General features: G+C 40.4%; 1 protein-coding gene across 1 annotated transcript in view; it reads left to right on the top strand.

Annotated features, from left to right (window-relative positions):
* Positions 1 to 5,857, top strand: part of khdrbs3 (KH domain containing, RNA binding, signal transduction associated 3) — a 107,872-nt gene extending 102,015 nt beyond the window's left edge. The window contains exons 8-9 of the mRNA XM_053446999.1: positions 3,157 to 3,209; positions 5,589 to 5,857. Coding sequence (XP_053302974.1) covers positions 3,157 to 3,209; positions 5,589 to 5,680 — 145 coding nt within the window. The 3' untranslated portion in view covers positions 5,681 to 5,857. The remainder of the gene's footprint in view (positions 1 to 3,156; positions 3,210 to 5,588) is intronic.
* Positions 5,858 to 15,380: the final 9,523 nt, after the last annotated feature.

The following is a 15,380-nucleotide window of genomic DNA, read 5'->3' as shown; positions in this document are numbered from 1 at the left end:
CATGTCTAATTTAATGAGTAGCAGGGATTGACCTTCAGGTTGCATCTCAAGAATCACCGGCCTCTGTAACTCAGACGGGAAAGTAACTACGCAGAGAAGTTGGGCAGCATTATTGATAAAATGTCACCTCGGAAATTAGAGGCGCCTAACAGCTTTTGTTGCCCTCTTCTCCTTTGTGTGAAGAGCAGGTCTGCACTGGCAGCTTTCAGCACGGACAGCTGATTTTATTGGTTCTTTCCGCCTTTAGCAACAGAGAAACATGACGGGTTAAGTGAGTAAAGGTTTATTTTTTTTTTTTTAAGAATCTTGGCTCCCGGTTTCCTTTTTTTTTTTGTTGTGAAACGAACGTAATGGGAATAAATTACAGGGGGAAATGCTGACAGCCAACAGCATGTAAGCAAGCCTCTGAGATGGTTTTAGCAGAGCTGTATCCTGGTTTGTATTATTTGGATGTTTTCCCATTGTTGTTGTTAGAGCTGTGCAAGAGATCCCAAAATAATCCAGTATTTCACATACTCCACAATATGTCTGCAAGCACCTGTGAATCGTGGCAAATTGATTTTCTGACATTCATAAAAATGGATGTTTATTTCAAAGGCGACCTCTCTGGAATACACCCCTGTATTTTAGCATGGTGTGAAATCTAATTATTTAGTATCCTGTCAGCTCGTGTCTCGGGCTGCACACTGACGAGCCAAAGCATGCCTTCACTTGTCACATGTATCCCCGTCCCGCTCTCTCCTCCCCTTCTGTGTCTCTGTTGGCCAATGATGGGTGTCAGTGATATTCCAGTGACTTAACGTTTGCGGCAGATGCATGGTGGCACCTCAGCCACGGGGGCTGACTGGAAACCCTGTGCTCACAGCAACAGCAGCTGGCCTAACTTCTTGGAGAGAGAGAGACTGCATTAGCACAGGGGGAAAGCCTTGTTTGCTCCCGCTGGCTTGGCATTGTTTGTTGCTGAATTATGGACTGTGTAGAATTTATGCTAAGCCTGACTTAAGGCACAAGCCTCTTTAGGGAGCTGTCTCATGTCTCATTGAGCCGCTATAGCGCTCTTAAAACGACGCCTCCCACTGTCCTCAATTGGTCATGTTGTCTTGTTCATCCTTACCAAGAAAATGTTGCAGGTAACAATGGAGTCAATCAGTTTGTGATGCTCTTGCTGTTGAGAGACATTATCAGAGCGAGAGAGGCTGCCAAAGTAAGCATCAAATTACAACCTTTACTGATGTCTAGCCACAAATAATATTTGACAGTGTGTTGCTCAGGGTTTGATGTCTGTGTTGTTGAGATATTTGCTTCCATCAAATGGAAGTGAATTGCAGAGTAGTTAAATCCACTTCGGAAAATCCAGAGAACACACTGTGCACTGGAGCTCCACAGTAACCCAGTACTCGGAGAATTACAGATTTTTGGGCTAACAAGAGGGCTAACCAAATGTCTGGTCCACATAGGATTTCCTGTTTGCATCACCAGCTTGTCCCACCTTTTCCATTGAATACTTAGCGACTTTGAGCCGCTCCACTTACTGCAGCCGGTATAGCTAGTTAGCTCTGTCAAACCTAAACAATTATCCCTGGCATAGATTGGCCCAAGAGGGGTCCACCCTTTGGATCCTTTGTTGCTTGAGAACAACCTTAAAAATGGATGCCCTAGAGTCTTGCGAAAGGATGAAGCCCCACTAGGAATAACAAGAACACCGCTTCTAGAAAAAGAAAGTTCTACAATAATTTTTTTAAGTAGGTTTTGCGAGCACTATATTTGGAATTCTGTTCACTTCAGTTGTATTAGTGTGGAGTGATTGCCTCTGCCTACAATAAGAGGTTAACAAGTACACTACGCTAGTTTTTGCTAATATAAACTAATTGGTTTAGTTCAGCAGATTATCATTTAGCCAAACATTAAGATGTTGTCAATACACTTTGACAGGAGTAAAGGTGATTTTCAACTAAATTAATACAAAAGGTAAAATGGAATGTGTAATGTCTCGTATGATCACAAAATAATTCAGTCAAATAGATTTCTGTGTCCAAATACAAATATATAGTGTCACTTTATGCAAACTAATAGATTAAAGGCAGAGAGCAACATCAGAAATTGGATGAATCGATTGCCAACACCTATACCAGACTCAAAATATATAAAGAGGTTATATATTCTGGTTTAGGTGTTGTAGATCACCTAAACTTGTTCTAATTCTTCTCTATAATGGAACCTCCTGTCCGGACTTAATAGCAGAGTGAATTTGTAGAAATAGATTTGCTGGAGAGCTGCAAACTGCTGTAATCTGATAAAGGAGCAGAGTGTCTCAACCATGACTCTGGACGCTCAGTTTGGCTTTTAAAGATCACACCGCAAAACGCTACTCCATTACAGTAACAAGAGGAAAATGTAATTCGTTACTTCCACACTGGTGTGTCATTACTGTCACCTCTTTGCCCTCAGCAGTCGGGCGGTGTTGATGTGATGTGTTGGTGCTTTGGATGGCGCCTTCAGCTCTCTAATCCGGAGAGCAGAAAGGTGCTGCTGTCGCTGACAGACTGACAGGCAGGCGGAGAGGACCCAGCTGTGATGGCTGGTGTCGGCTCAGTGGCAGCCTTATGATGAATTGCCTCTCTTGAATGATAGCGCTGTTACTGAATGATACTGACGCAGGATTGTTCTGTCAGCATCTCACCGCTGACTGCAAAAATAAATAAATAAGTAAGGGAGGAACGAACCGCTGTGCAATTCGCCGCCCCATCTTTTTATTTTTCATTAAAGTTGCCACCGCTCATTGATCTCCATATGCAGTGATATGGAACTGGGAGCTGCTGCAGATATAGGGGGGAGGAAATTGCCTTGTTGAACCACAAATGTGGCCAAACTTTTGAGTGATTGAAAGCTGCCTCTTGTTTGTTCATTACTTTCATATGCAGCAGTGTATGTCTGAGAAAGAAACTTCCTGTATGCATTTCTTTATTACCACTGAATAAATTAGTGTATGATTGCGATGATAATACATATGACTTTGAACAACAGAACAAAAAATAAGTTTTATTCCGTTTTCGTTTTCCATTTCCTGATAAGTGCAATTTATTTGATGCAGAGTGTATTGTTAATCTCTCGTCTCATGAAGACTTATATTCACCTTTCTGTTCTGTCTGTTTACAGCTCAGATGACTACTATGAATATGGAACAGAAGGGAATTCGTATGATTCGTATGGTGAGTTGCAAACCTTTCTTTCTCCATTGTATCTATATCTTCAGTCGTCAGAACTATATAAATATGCATTTCCTGACTTCGTTCTGCTGGCAACATCTTAGTTGCCATAGTACCTGGGTTATTACATGAGGTCTCAGACGCATTGAAAATACGGCCATAATAAGTGATTTATTCACAAATTAACGATTTTACTCCATGATACTGATCCTGAAGAATTTAGAGCAGTTCTCGTGGTATGAATATGTGTACTTAATTTGTAAGCATTACCCGCAATACTTCCACATGGTCGATTATATGTGGACATTTATGTATATCTAAGTAAATCTAATTTAGAAAATTCAACTTTTTATATTGTACGCACATCAAAGAATGATACAAACGAATCAAGTAAGAGGGAATTCAAGAATCCAAGTCCTTCTTCCCAAGCCACTAGTTCGTTTTATTCTAATGTCTGCCTCCGCACTCAGCTAAATAGATCAGCTTTATGTTTAAGGCCACTGGCCATTTAATAATGACTGGTGTCCTGTTTGAAGGCCCTTCATTATGTCTGAAGAGGGTTTTAAAAGCTCCAGTTGCCACAGAGTTCAGACAAAGTTAACAGCATGATGTTCGACAATACTGTGTCAGCTTACTGTCACATACAGGGAAATGTGGGCCAAGGTCATTTCTGCCGCAGAACTCAAATGACAGTGCAGCTAATGTAAAGTACAGTAGACCGTGCTGCTGTGCCGCTGAAGGTTGAGCTAAAGCTAATATTGTATGTGGAGCTTCTGCACCAAGTGAATAATGAGTCAGGCTGCTTCTTTGATAATAACCAAGGTGGTGCTTTGATGTATTGGTACGGGTGCTCTGCAATTTCAAGGCCAGAAGTAGATATTGAATAAGAAAGACACACTTGGTGGACGGAGACAATTCCATGCCATCAGCTCTTTGGCCCTTACAAAAAAATCTAACCCGGGAAACTTAAAGTAGCACAAAACAAACAAAACAGGTCAAACTGAGAGTCATCCTCGGGCAGCTTCAGTGACTCATGTTATTTCAAAAATAAATTGAGCATATTGTTAACCTAGAACTAAAAAGATATGGCACCTTAACAATGAGGAAGTCATTAAAGCAGATAATAAGTGTCTGAATCTGTTAATGAATGCAAATTCAATTCAATGCTATTTGTATTTCACAAATTCACACCATACGTTATGTCAAGGCACTCAAGACCTTACAATATAGAAACAGTTCCCAAAGTGAGCAAGCACTTGGCGACCCATTTATAAACAGTGTTCAAACCAAGCTGTACTGATTTTTGCCCTTATATCTTCTGGGGAGTTTTAATTCAGCTCAGGGACAAGATTTTCTACATGTGGAATTGCATTGAATATCTATTTTTAATATTGTTAGTTAGAGTGCATCATTTCTGTTTTATAAATATATATGTTGCAAATTTTTCATGTCGTTAAAAATTTTACAAATGAAGAAGATTGTTCTTCTGGGAGGTTTTCTCCCTTTAAATGCAAATATCAGTTCTTACTGAAAGCCTCTGCATCATTGAACCTACTGTATGTGTGCTCTTTTCATGCTTTTAGAGATAAAAATGCGTTTGTTTTGAAAGTGAATCTCTGCTAATAAATAAACGTCCCCCAACTTTTGTGACGGCCCAAACGGAAGGAACTAAGAGCCTTCAAGTCATTGGAGTGAGATAAAAGCTGCAGGTGCGCGGGTCACACAGAAAGAAGGCGACAGTTCAAACAAAACAGATAAACAGCACTGATGCGCATCCTTGTTCTAGAAGCACAAGGTTACCTTGAGGTGTTTCTTCAAAGTGACTGTCAGTGAAAGGGTGACAGGTTTAATTAAGGGGTATTGGCTGTGCGCTGCCAACAGAGAGAGCCTGTACACATAAAAAAAACAGAAAGAAAACCTTTGTGAACCGCAGCTCAAGGGAAGTCTCAGCGCTGGTTGAAGATCAGACAAAGGGTGCCATCGATACTGGCACTTTCCCATTGACAGTACCAGGGGGTGAACAGAGGCTGATTTGGGCAAATGGTAATTGTGACCTTTTTGCTGGGAGCCACTAAATGGGTCCTTTTCAAGTAGCTATTTGATCCTCTCATTCAATTATCTGAGATGCATCTTTCGAGGTGAGATCCCGATGTCTCGGGGTGAGTCGCTGTTTGCATCCAAGGGCTGCAACGGCTCTTTTGTATAGACCACGTCAATACCAGACACTCAAAAGTGCTCACAAATTTTCCTGCTGCATAATTGTCGTAGCACATTTGCGTAGAGCTCGAAAGACTTAGCGTGGTTTTGTTCTGAATGAATGATTTAAGTTCCATGTCCCTGTGATCACTCTCCATCTGTTTCTTCTATGTTTTTCTTAATCAGGTCAGGAAGAGTGGGCAAACAACCGCGGCAAGGCAACGTCGGCACGAGCAGCCAAGGGAGTGTACAGAGATCAGCCATACACCAGATATTGAACTGTTTATACAACCCGCACCTGAGTCCCCATGGCTGTTTCAACCCAAGTAATGGATTTTTTATGGACACTCCCTCCTTTTTAGAACTGAAAACTAAAAAGCAAATGAGACACAGATAGCACAACACTGAAATAGTTAAAAACTGGTTTGCAAAGAAAAATCCCTCTGATTATTAAATCATACTCCCGCTGGGTAAACTACGTAAGTAATTAAGGTAATCTATCCTTTCCTCGAGGAGAAATCGACTGGACGTTGAGATAAAGAAAGACGCCATAGTACATTAAGTTTCTCAATGTGATCGTGAAGAAGGACATTGTATCAAGCTATTTTACTTGGTAATGATTCGTTATTCACTGCAAGCGGTTTGATACAATGTTGCTCCACAGCTGCCGGCGCAACGTAATTTATCGCCCCCTATTCTTTAAACCTTGAACTGCGTGGTTGATCACTTTAAAATGTAGTAGCTTAGTTCTAGGAAAGTGCAGTGCAGTAGATATTTCTTTCTGAAGGGTAATTGGTGGAATTGTGTCCCTTGTAAATTGAGCATTTACAAACTGAGAAAAGAGAAACGTCTAACATACTGTATACATATTGTATTGCTGTTCCCTCCTTTTTGTAAAATAATAGTTCTTTAGTGTTAAAGGGCTTATAAAAGCATGGTGTGCAAATGTGGATATTGTCGGCTGTTTTATTCTGAAAAGCCTGTGTAGTTGTGTTCATGATTATGCCCCCCAAACATCCACTCTAATACATCTATAAATAGCTGCTCATACATTATGTACACCCGTCAACCAGAGATGCAAAACAGTCCGGGAGCTTTTTTGATTTTTGTGATTTTTTTAGATGCTCTAAATAAGGATTTTGATGTCATTTCTTTGATTTAAAACATCATTTTTCTGACTTTGTAGGCATAACAATCAATTTTGAGATACTAAATCACGTGCTGGTGAGTTGGTGATCATCTCCATGTAGAGATTTGTTCAACGATACTGATTTTGAGCTTATGTAAGCCCTTTAATATTTTCCTCTTTGTTGATGCTGAATAAACATTTTGAAAGAAAACACTGGTGTTTGAGAGAATAATTACGGCCTCATAAAAAGGACTCCTAATATAAACTAACATAACCAAAATGAAAATAAAGCCGGACAATTTTGGAAGCCTCTCATGAATTAAACGGACTGGATATCATTTTTAAGTGCGCGAAAAACTTAATGAAACATCATATGTTCCGACATGAAATCCAATGTGTGTCGGAAGATTACCCAAAATACTTATAAACAGTGCAAACAGCAAATGGCTATTTATGACCTTGTCGCTGACCTTGTTAATCTGATAAGAATGCTTTTCCTATTTGTATTTGAACGCCATGTGATGCATTTTGTGGAAAATCTCTCTCCGACCGAGATTTAGGGGATTTAGCGATAGTGACATCGCCGCTCTAGAAACACTATCTACTGTGTTTGTTCATATAATTCAATGTGAGGCGAACGCCGATCACATTGGGCATCATCAGTAAACACGCATTAACTTCCCTGAGTGTTTACCCCGACAGAGACGGTTCATAGCGCCGCACCAAAAACCTCCTTGACCTCCTCTACGCCTTGTTCGCTTTGGCGCAGTGCGAGGGGAGGTGGCTGAGTCGGGGGGTGGGACGGGACTGCTCTCTCTTCTTGTTCTGCTCTTTCTGTTCTCCTCCGGTCATGTGACCCTCTCTCAGTCGCTTAAAGGGCCTGCCTTTGCCCCGTCCATTAAAGAGACTCTAAATGACCCCCAGCTGACCTCCGCACAGAGAGGATGGCAGTAGCTGTTTAAAAAGACCTCCGTCCCACAAGGTAAACAACCTGACCCAGTTTAACCTCTCCCCTAACGTAGATGCTCATAAACCCTCTCTAAACTTAAATGTAACATGTTTTCCTGTCTCTGTTAAGTCCATAACCTAGACACAAAGCTAGGAATAATTAGACCTCTGTAACAACACACTGTAAAAAGAAAATAAGTTGGATAAATAGCTGTCATGTTTCAGCGAACTGTGTAGTGAAATAACTTTATTCTAAGACATTGATAAAATATGTCCTCTGTTACAATAATTGAACCATATCTTGTTATGATATCAAATATGTCTATGTTGTAAACTTACATAGTCATAGTGTTGTTTATAATCCTTTTTAGGTTGATGTCCCAGCTACACCAGAACATCTATCCAACGATCTCCCCGCTGCAAAAGGTAAGGTGTTTATTTATTTATAGTTTTATTCTCAGGCTTTTATGATGCTGTTTTGCGCGACAACGCTGAAATACAATAAAGTTACAGGATTAAATGAAAGCAAAAATTTCCTGAGCTTTCGGGCGTTCATGAAAAGGTTTGGTAGATATCCACCCAAAAATAAAAAAATAGTTTCAACTATTTAACTCTTACAGTGATACAGTGAATCCAGGGGTCAACAAGGGGTCAGAAAGCTTCAAGGTAAAATCTGGGGGACTCTTCAAATGTGTCTTAGAAGTGGACAGTGTTATTTTAGTTGTTAAAAGATGCACGTCCGTGTGTATTGATCTATGGGATAGATGTAAATATGAAGATATACAAAATATATGGGGTTGCGAAAGGGTGAGAAATATTAAACGCTTGCAGGTTGGATCTGGGAAACCCTGGGGATTATCACAAAACTTCCAAGAGGTCTGCAACATTTTTTAAATAATTTAAGGGTGCTCTCAATTCCTTAAAGAGTAATGTCCCCGATGTATCTGACTTTGATTGTGCATGTTTAAATGTGATATAAGATACAGGACCTACAGTGTCAAATAAAAAGGTCAAAAGTATTTCAAATCTGAAGGTTGGATCTGGCAATAATTCCAAATTTGTACAGATGCATGTTATGTCTCCAGAGTCTGTTTATTTTATACAAGTAAATATTATGAGACTCAGAAATAGTTTAAGCTTTAAGGTTGAATGTACACATAACGATTTCTGAAAAAAGTTTAAACATCGGCTGAAAATGTCAAATTGACTGTTCAATTATTAAAAGATGTGCAATAAAAGGCATAGCCTCTGCTTGAAGGAAGAGTGAACCTCCAAATTATCAAGAATTGTTTAATACCCTTAAATAGAAACAGCTTTATATGACCACCTCATTTATAAATAGATACAAATAAATTCATAGATTAATAGTTAACTGGAAGTTCTTCTTTGAAATCTGGGACCCGTTCCTGTCATGTTCCAGGTAAACTACCATAGATTAGTGTTAAACTTGACAAATCTAGGAGCCAATAACACATAGTTAAAGCCAAGCCGTGCAGACACGTGTTGGGTTAAAGAGGTGGGAGTGATCGCAAAATACTGTTTCCTGAATATTATGGTTGGAACCTTTATATAATTAATTTTCATTTTGTTCTATACTTTTTTCATTTGTTATATTTAGCTTTACTCCCTCATTACTTTTCAGTGTGTATGCAGTCTCTATTATCAAGCAGATGCACAAAGAGACTGCGAATGTAGACTAAGAACTAATTTCTACGTTTGTGTTTTCTCTGGGATACTTTTAATTTCATTAATGTTGTACACCCTTTACTTTGCACTCTGGTTTTTAAACATACCATACCTGCTGTGGTTAAGGTTGCTGTATTACTTATGGAAACAATTAAAAGCACATTTCGAAAAAAAGGAAAAGATGAGTGAATAAATGTACTGATTTGAACCTTGCAGTATAAGCAACAATCTTGCAACAGAAATTCTCCCAGATGAAGGGGTGACCCTTAGGCTAAATTCTCAAACCACGGTTTAAACCTGTCTGGGTATCAATTTCCAAAGAAAGTACAAAATGAAATATTCTACAGAGGACACAGCGTTATCTTGACACATCAAATATTAATGTGACTTTGAGGCAACTTGATGTTCTCTTGACAGATGTTTAACGTGGAAAATATTTTTCGGGAAGTTGTGAAATCCTTTCGCTTCGCCCCTTGTCTGGAGCGTCGACCTTCAGTTCTCCTCTTATAGCCTCCCACAATCCCCTCAAGGGGATTCCTGTCCCGCCGGACTCTCTGCCTCACTGTGTACCTCTGCAATTAGTGTATAAGAGCACTCTGTGTCATCTGCACCACTACGGGGCCCTTGTTGCTGCAGTTTGAAAATGACACTGGGCTTGAATTAAGTGGAGCCATGTAATGCCTGATTGCGTTAGTCCAGAAAAAAATTGAAGTGCAGTTAACAGATTGTGACAAAGACAGTTAGGGGAGAAATCTCTCTTTTCATTCCAGCTGAAGCTCATATTGTTCCTCTCTCTCTTTTCCTTCCTTTCCTGATAGACTTGACAAACCACACGCAAGCCTCCCTCCAAACTTCCAAGCCTGCGCGATGTCGAAGTGAATCCCCTAAGAAGGCCATCATCCAGAGTCACGAAAAAAACAACCCCGGGTGGACTTCAAACTCTCACAGTCCAGACTCTATGTGAATCCTGTGGACTGACCTGCTGGGAAGTGGAGAAGATTGGTGGGGTGGTTGTCGGGGAAGGGGAAGGCGAAGTAATGCATATATCGCACATCGTGCTTTTCCTGTGAGAGGGAGGGGAAAGAGGAAACCTGTGAGGCAAATGGAGTTCCTCATCCTCTGGGATGATCTGCTGGAGAATATTAATTTCAGAGCTTCACCGGCACTATTTACATTTTACATCTACCCAGGATTGCTTTGAACTGACTGTGAGCCTGCCCCACGTCTCTCCTGATTCTGACTTGTGAGAGGGTGGATGTGTCTACCTCTTACATTAGGCATTAACTGTCGCCTACCAGGCAAGATCAGTAAATAAATAATAGGATATGCTGAGGGGAAACAACATATTTCTCGCAAAGACACTTCTAAAACCCATAATGTTGTGCTCATTAACCTATATCCAATCCACTCCAATGAATAAATAATTCACCAAGTGCCTTATCGTTGCATTGTCATGACAGTTTTGAATGTTTAGGCCTGTTGCTGGAGTTAAAATACGAGGCAATACACTGGAAACGGTAGCTATGTGTTCCTCTTTAATGCTGCTTCTAGGTTTTCTTTATGCATTACCATAGTGCTGGCAAACACCACTCAGCCACATAAAAGCAACTCTATTCCAGATGTATTGCTTAATCAGAGTCGACTTCAGTGGATATTACAATTCCAAAATAGCTTTCTATGGGATTCGAGAGCTTCATTCTGTCTTGTCCATAAGTCCAGATAGGCTGATCCGCAGTGCGCACCGTCATATGTCCTTAGCGGCAGACAATAGTTTTCCATTAGAGGGAGTGATTCTCTCTGGAGCCTCGGGCCAAGCCACAGACAATAACATGGCAACCCAGCGCTCGCGTCTCGGGCTCCCGGAGTCCACGCTCATCACCCCGAGGGACGGATTCCCCCTCTGAAGTGGCTTTAAACAACAGGCTTATCTGAAGCAAGCATGTCGGAGTTAATAAAGCAAGAGCAGCTTATTTGATTAAGAATGCACACAATGGAGGATGTAGTGATCAGTCACCGAGAGACGAGTCCATTTCAAATCTAGAAAAACAGATGGATTGGTCCTGAACTTTGGTCACAGGGACAAGCTGTTGTTTTGAATACAGGCTTCAGAGGATCCGGAACAAAATTAGGAACTCTTAAGTCCCTGAACCCCTCTTTTTTTTCGCAATCGTTTTAATTTTTTTTACTGTGAGCAATGAAGCCTTACATGAGCACACTATTCTGTCAATATTTGAACAGCTTTGAATGTTTGAAATGGGAATGTTCTGTTTTCCACCCAGAGACTGTAAATAAAAACGGACAACATGTCTCCACTTCTTCTGGTTTTACAAAAATGAAGCCAAAATATCCCAGATACGGGCACTGCAATCATTTGGAGCCAGTCCGGCAGAGGGTTAGGGGTTAGGGTTAGCTCTACAGACACGCAAATCTGTCTTAGCTGTCTATCATGATGTTGCAACCCATATTCTTAGTATCAATCACTAATTTAAACCAAAGTTACCAGAATAATGATCACTTAAAACACATATCTGTGAGTTTTGGCTTCACTTTTCATATCGGTCATGTCGTCTATCTTTATATATAGTCTACCATTTGTCCATTTGCCTTCGATCACTGCTTTGAAGTAGGTTGGGTCTGGTTGGACAAAGGTGTTGTCAGGTATTTCAACACACCAATCAGAGCATTTATATAAAGATATGATACCTTTTCCTTGTTATGTTTGTAGCTGGATCCAGCAGCTGGTAGCTTAGCTAAGACTGGATGCTATTAGCATAGCTCTGTCCAAAGGTTAAAAAAAAAAAAAATCACCAGCACATTCAAACCTCATTTTCTTCTATCAGTTAAACATGCCTGAAATTATACATACATACATTATCCCTGTGTTTACCAAAATGTTCTTGTCTTAAAAAGCAATAGTGTTTTGATATGCAAAGTGAACTTAATCATGCTCTGCCTTTTGTCCTGTAATTAACTGGAGGGCTCTTAATCTTAATATGGAGATTAAAACACCCTGATCAATGCTAACGTGTTCCTCTGTCTCTTTTAATGGCGAGCACCGATGTGACCACGAGTCAGTTTGCGCCGCACGCTAAGTGGAAGCTCTGATTGTGAGAAAGATCGATTATTGCACGGGCTTTGGGTGAGCAAGGGTGAATAATAGCAATAAGACAGGAGGAGGGAACGTTCCGCATCCGTAATGCTAACCGATGGACATGATGAGAAGGAGGGTGACAATACACTCATTAAACCTTTCCTCATTTGTATAGGGAATGTAATTACTTTTGCAATTAGCACTTGAGTCTAATCTTAGAGCAAGAGGTGAAAAAGCCAGCGAGAGGAATGGGAGAGGAGGAGTGGGCACTAGGGCAGAGAAGCACATGATGAAAGACAGAGACAAAGAATGTGTTTAAATAAAGTAAATGTGTATGTAAAGTCTATGTATGTACAGTAATTGTCAACCATATGCTGTGTAAGAATTGTGCACATTGTGTTGTCATGTGTTAAACTCACTGGCACTTTAAGTGAATACATGTTTAGATTGTAAACACACCAGTAATAAAGTCGCTCGTCTTGCTAGTAAAATGAAATGTGTGTTGTGATTGTGCGGTAATGACAACAATGCAAAGCTTGTTTTCCTTTGAGACCACACTTCAAAGTGGGTATGTGTTCACCTCAGTGTGTCATGTTGGGAAACAAATCATGAAGGCAATTCCACTGTTTCGAGTGTTGAGGTTTGATGAGTGTGAGTATTGAAGTCTGGACTAAATATAGTTCTATTAAATCCGATGGGGGAAACGCTCCTGATGAGCTTTGGCAGTTGGCATGTTTTTCTAACTTCAAAACCTCACCACTGCAGGGATACTATTTACCTTGATACGCCCTTGAAATAATACTTACAGCTCAAACAACTTTGTGTTGCAACGGCTGTCTCAGTCTCCAACCTTTTAAATATTGTATGTTCCCCTCCACTGCAGCCTTGGATACATCTCTCTCCTCATGTAAATGCTGCTGTTCTTTATTCTTCCAGCCCCCCCACTCTCTCGCTGCCTCCATCCTTCAGGCCGTTCCACTTTGAAGTCGTTCCTCGGCTGTGTGAAATTTGAGATTAAAGTCCATCTGTTCGTGTTCCCACCCCACCCATTGATACACCTACGGATATAAAAAAAAAAGACAAAAAGGAGAAGTATTTTTTAATAGGTCAAAGGCAACCGTAATATGAGCCTGAATTCATAAGGGACCTAGCTGAGTGAGCGCTTTCAGCCTCACTGGTTCAATTATACCTGACACACACCATTGCAGACAATAAATTTCTTATCTGATTATTACTTATTCATCGGTACAGAGCAAAAGGCTGTCAAGGTTGTAATCTGTTAAGGAACTGTGCAGTTATGTTGGCCTGTAAAGGTGAGCCCCTGCTTGTCTGTATTGTAGTGCAACACAAACAAATATTCCTGCCTTTTATATCTTTCTTTCAGGTGTGAGCAGCAACACTACATTCCCCCAATAAACCCAGCGTGTGGCTGGGGCCACTGCAGTTTTGTTGGCTTCTCCACTGGTCAGCGCGGTTAATAAACCCATGTGTCCTGATGATTACCCAGTCCCACCCCTTCTGTATTGTTCGCTTTTCATTCCCACTGCAGCAGCGGCAGAAGGGAAGAGTAAATATTCTCAGCGTAAATATTCCCTGTGAACCAGCAGCTCGAGCAGAGTCTGGAGATTAACACTGTTGTTTATGCTTTCAGTGTGTATGTGGGAGATGTACGCAATACAAGCAGAATAAAGCAACATAAGGAGAAGGCGTTCTCAAAATGCAATAACACAGAAATTATTATAACATATTGCAGCTTAATATGAATAACCTGGTATGAGTAAGAGAATTTTTTGCAGACTCCAAATTGAGGAAACGTTGAAAGCCCATCACATATAGTGTTTACCTTTTCACCTACTTACAATCATGGAACATTGACCTTCTAAATGACATTTGCCTCCTGCTCAGATGGGCGTGTTTGGCATTTAAAACGTCCTTATTCAGCCACTACACCTTAATTCTGCCCAGGAATGAGGTAAATAATGGAGCAAAGAATCAATGCGCTGCCCTCCTGCTCCAGAGGAAAAGCCTGATTGCACTTCACGCAGCTTTAATAGTGCTCTGTTAACTTGTACTGGATATGATTAGCCAGGGTAAAACACAGGCACAACAACATCAGAGTAATGACACAGTAGAAATGTAATGACCTCAATGACTACTTACACTGTACACTATATAAATATATGACGCCCACTGTGCTTTAGTCAAGCAGCAAAAGGAGGATATGCAGGTCGAGGTTCTTGCACTGGCGTGTGTATGGATGTGTCGTACAGTGGAATCCAAAATTATGACACAACTTCCCCATATTCCATGCATCATAGATGGAAAAATATTAGAATGCATCAGATTATTATTATTTATTAATATTATTATAATTTCAGGTTATTAACATTTAAAATCACTAATATTTTTTAAATAAACCTAAGGCTAATCAGAAATTAAGGAAAGGATCAGAAACATTGACAAGTGATGTCATGACATTTAAAATGAAGACGAAAATAATTCGTAGGTCATTGCTTTATATAAGTACCACTGTGATAGTGGGTATACTGGTTTTAGAAATAAGTGGAATTGAGAAAAGGGATTAATCTGCGCCCGATCATGGTTTCACTAAAGTGAAGAGAAGTCTAAACTGTGTTGGAGAAACTGGACCAGTCGTATGCAAAGCACGATCAGGCAGACCAAATGTGACCACAGAAGATCAAGGCATCAAGCTGAGTTCTCTGTAAGATAGAGAAGCAACTTCATCACAGATACAAAATGTGCTCCTATCAGCCAAACACTGTCAAAATAAAACTGCCTTGAAGAGGCCTCAGAGGACAAGGAGCAGTTTTCTAAACCACTTCTCTGGAGGGGAAACGAGGCCAAACGCTCGGGGTGGGCCAAGAAACACCCGCATCTCAGTTTCACAGCAAAGAAAGTCCTATTTACTGACAAAGTTTTAGATTGATGGATGAACTGTAGTGTGCATGTAAGGAGATCAATATGACAGAGAATGATAGCACTTATCATAAGTCTAGATATGATGTTTTACTCTGGAATTGAACATTTGCACTGACCAGGGAAAATAACCTCTCCATTCTTCAAAGGCAGACTACACCCTCTGGTTTGCATGTATGTGGAGAGG

Source organism: Pleuronectes platessa, chromosome 18 (genome assembly GCF_947347685.1).
Source record: "Pleuronectes platessa chromosome 18, fPlePla1.1, whole genome shotgun sequence".
NCBI classification, from domain to species: domain Eukaryota; kingdom Metazoa; phylum Chordata; class Actinopteri; order Pleuronectiformes; family Pleuronectidae; genus Pleuronectes; species Pleuronectes platessa.
Note: the sequence above shows the minus strand (reverse complement) of the source record. Positions and strands in the feature narration are given on the sequence as shown.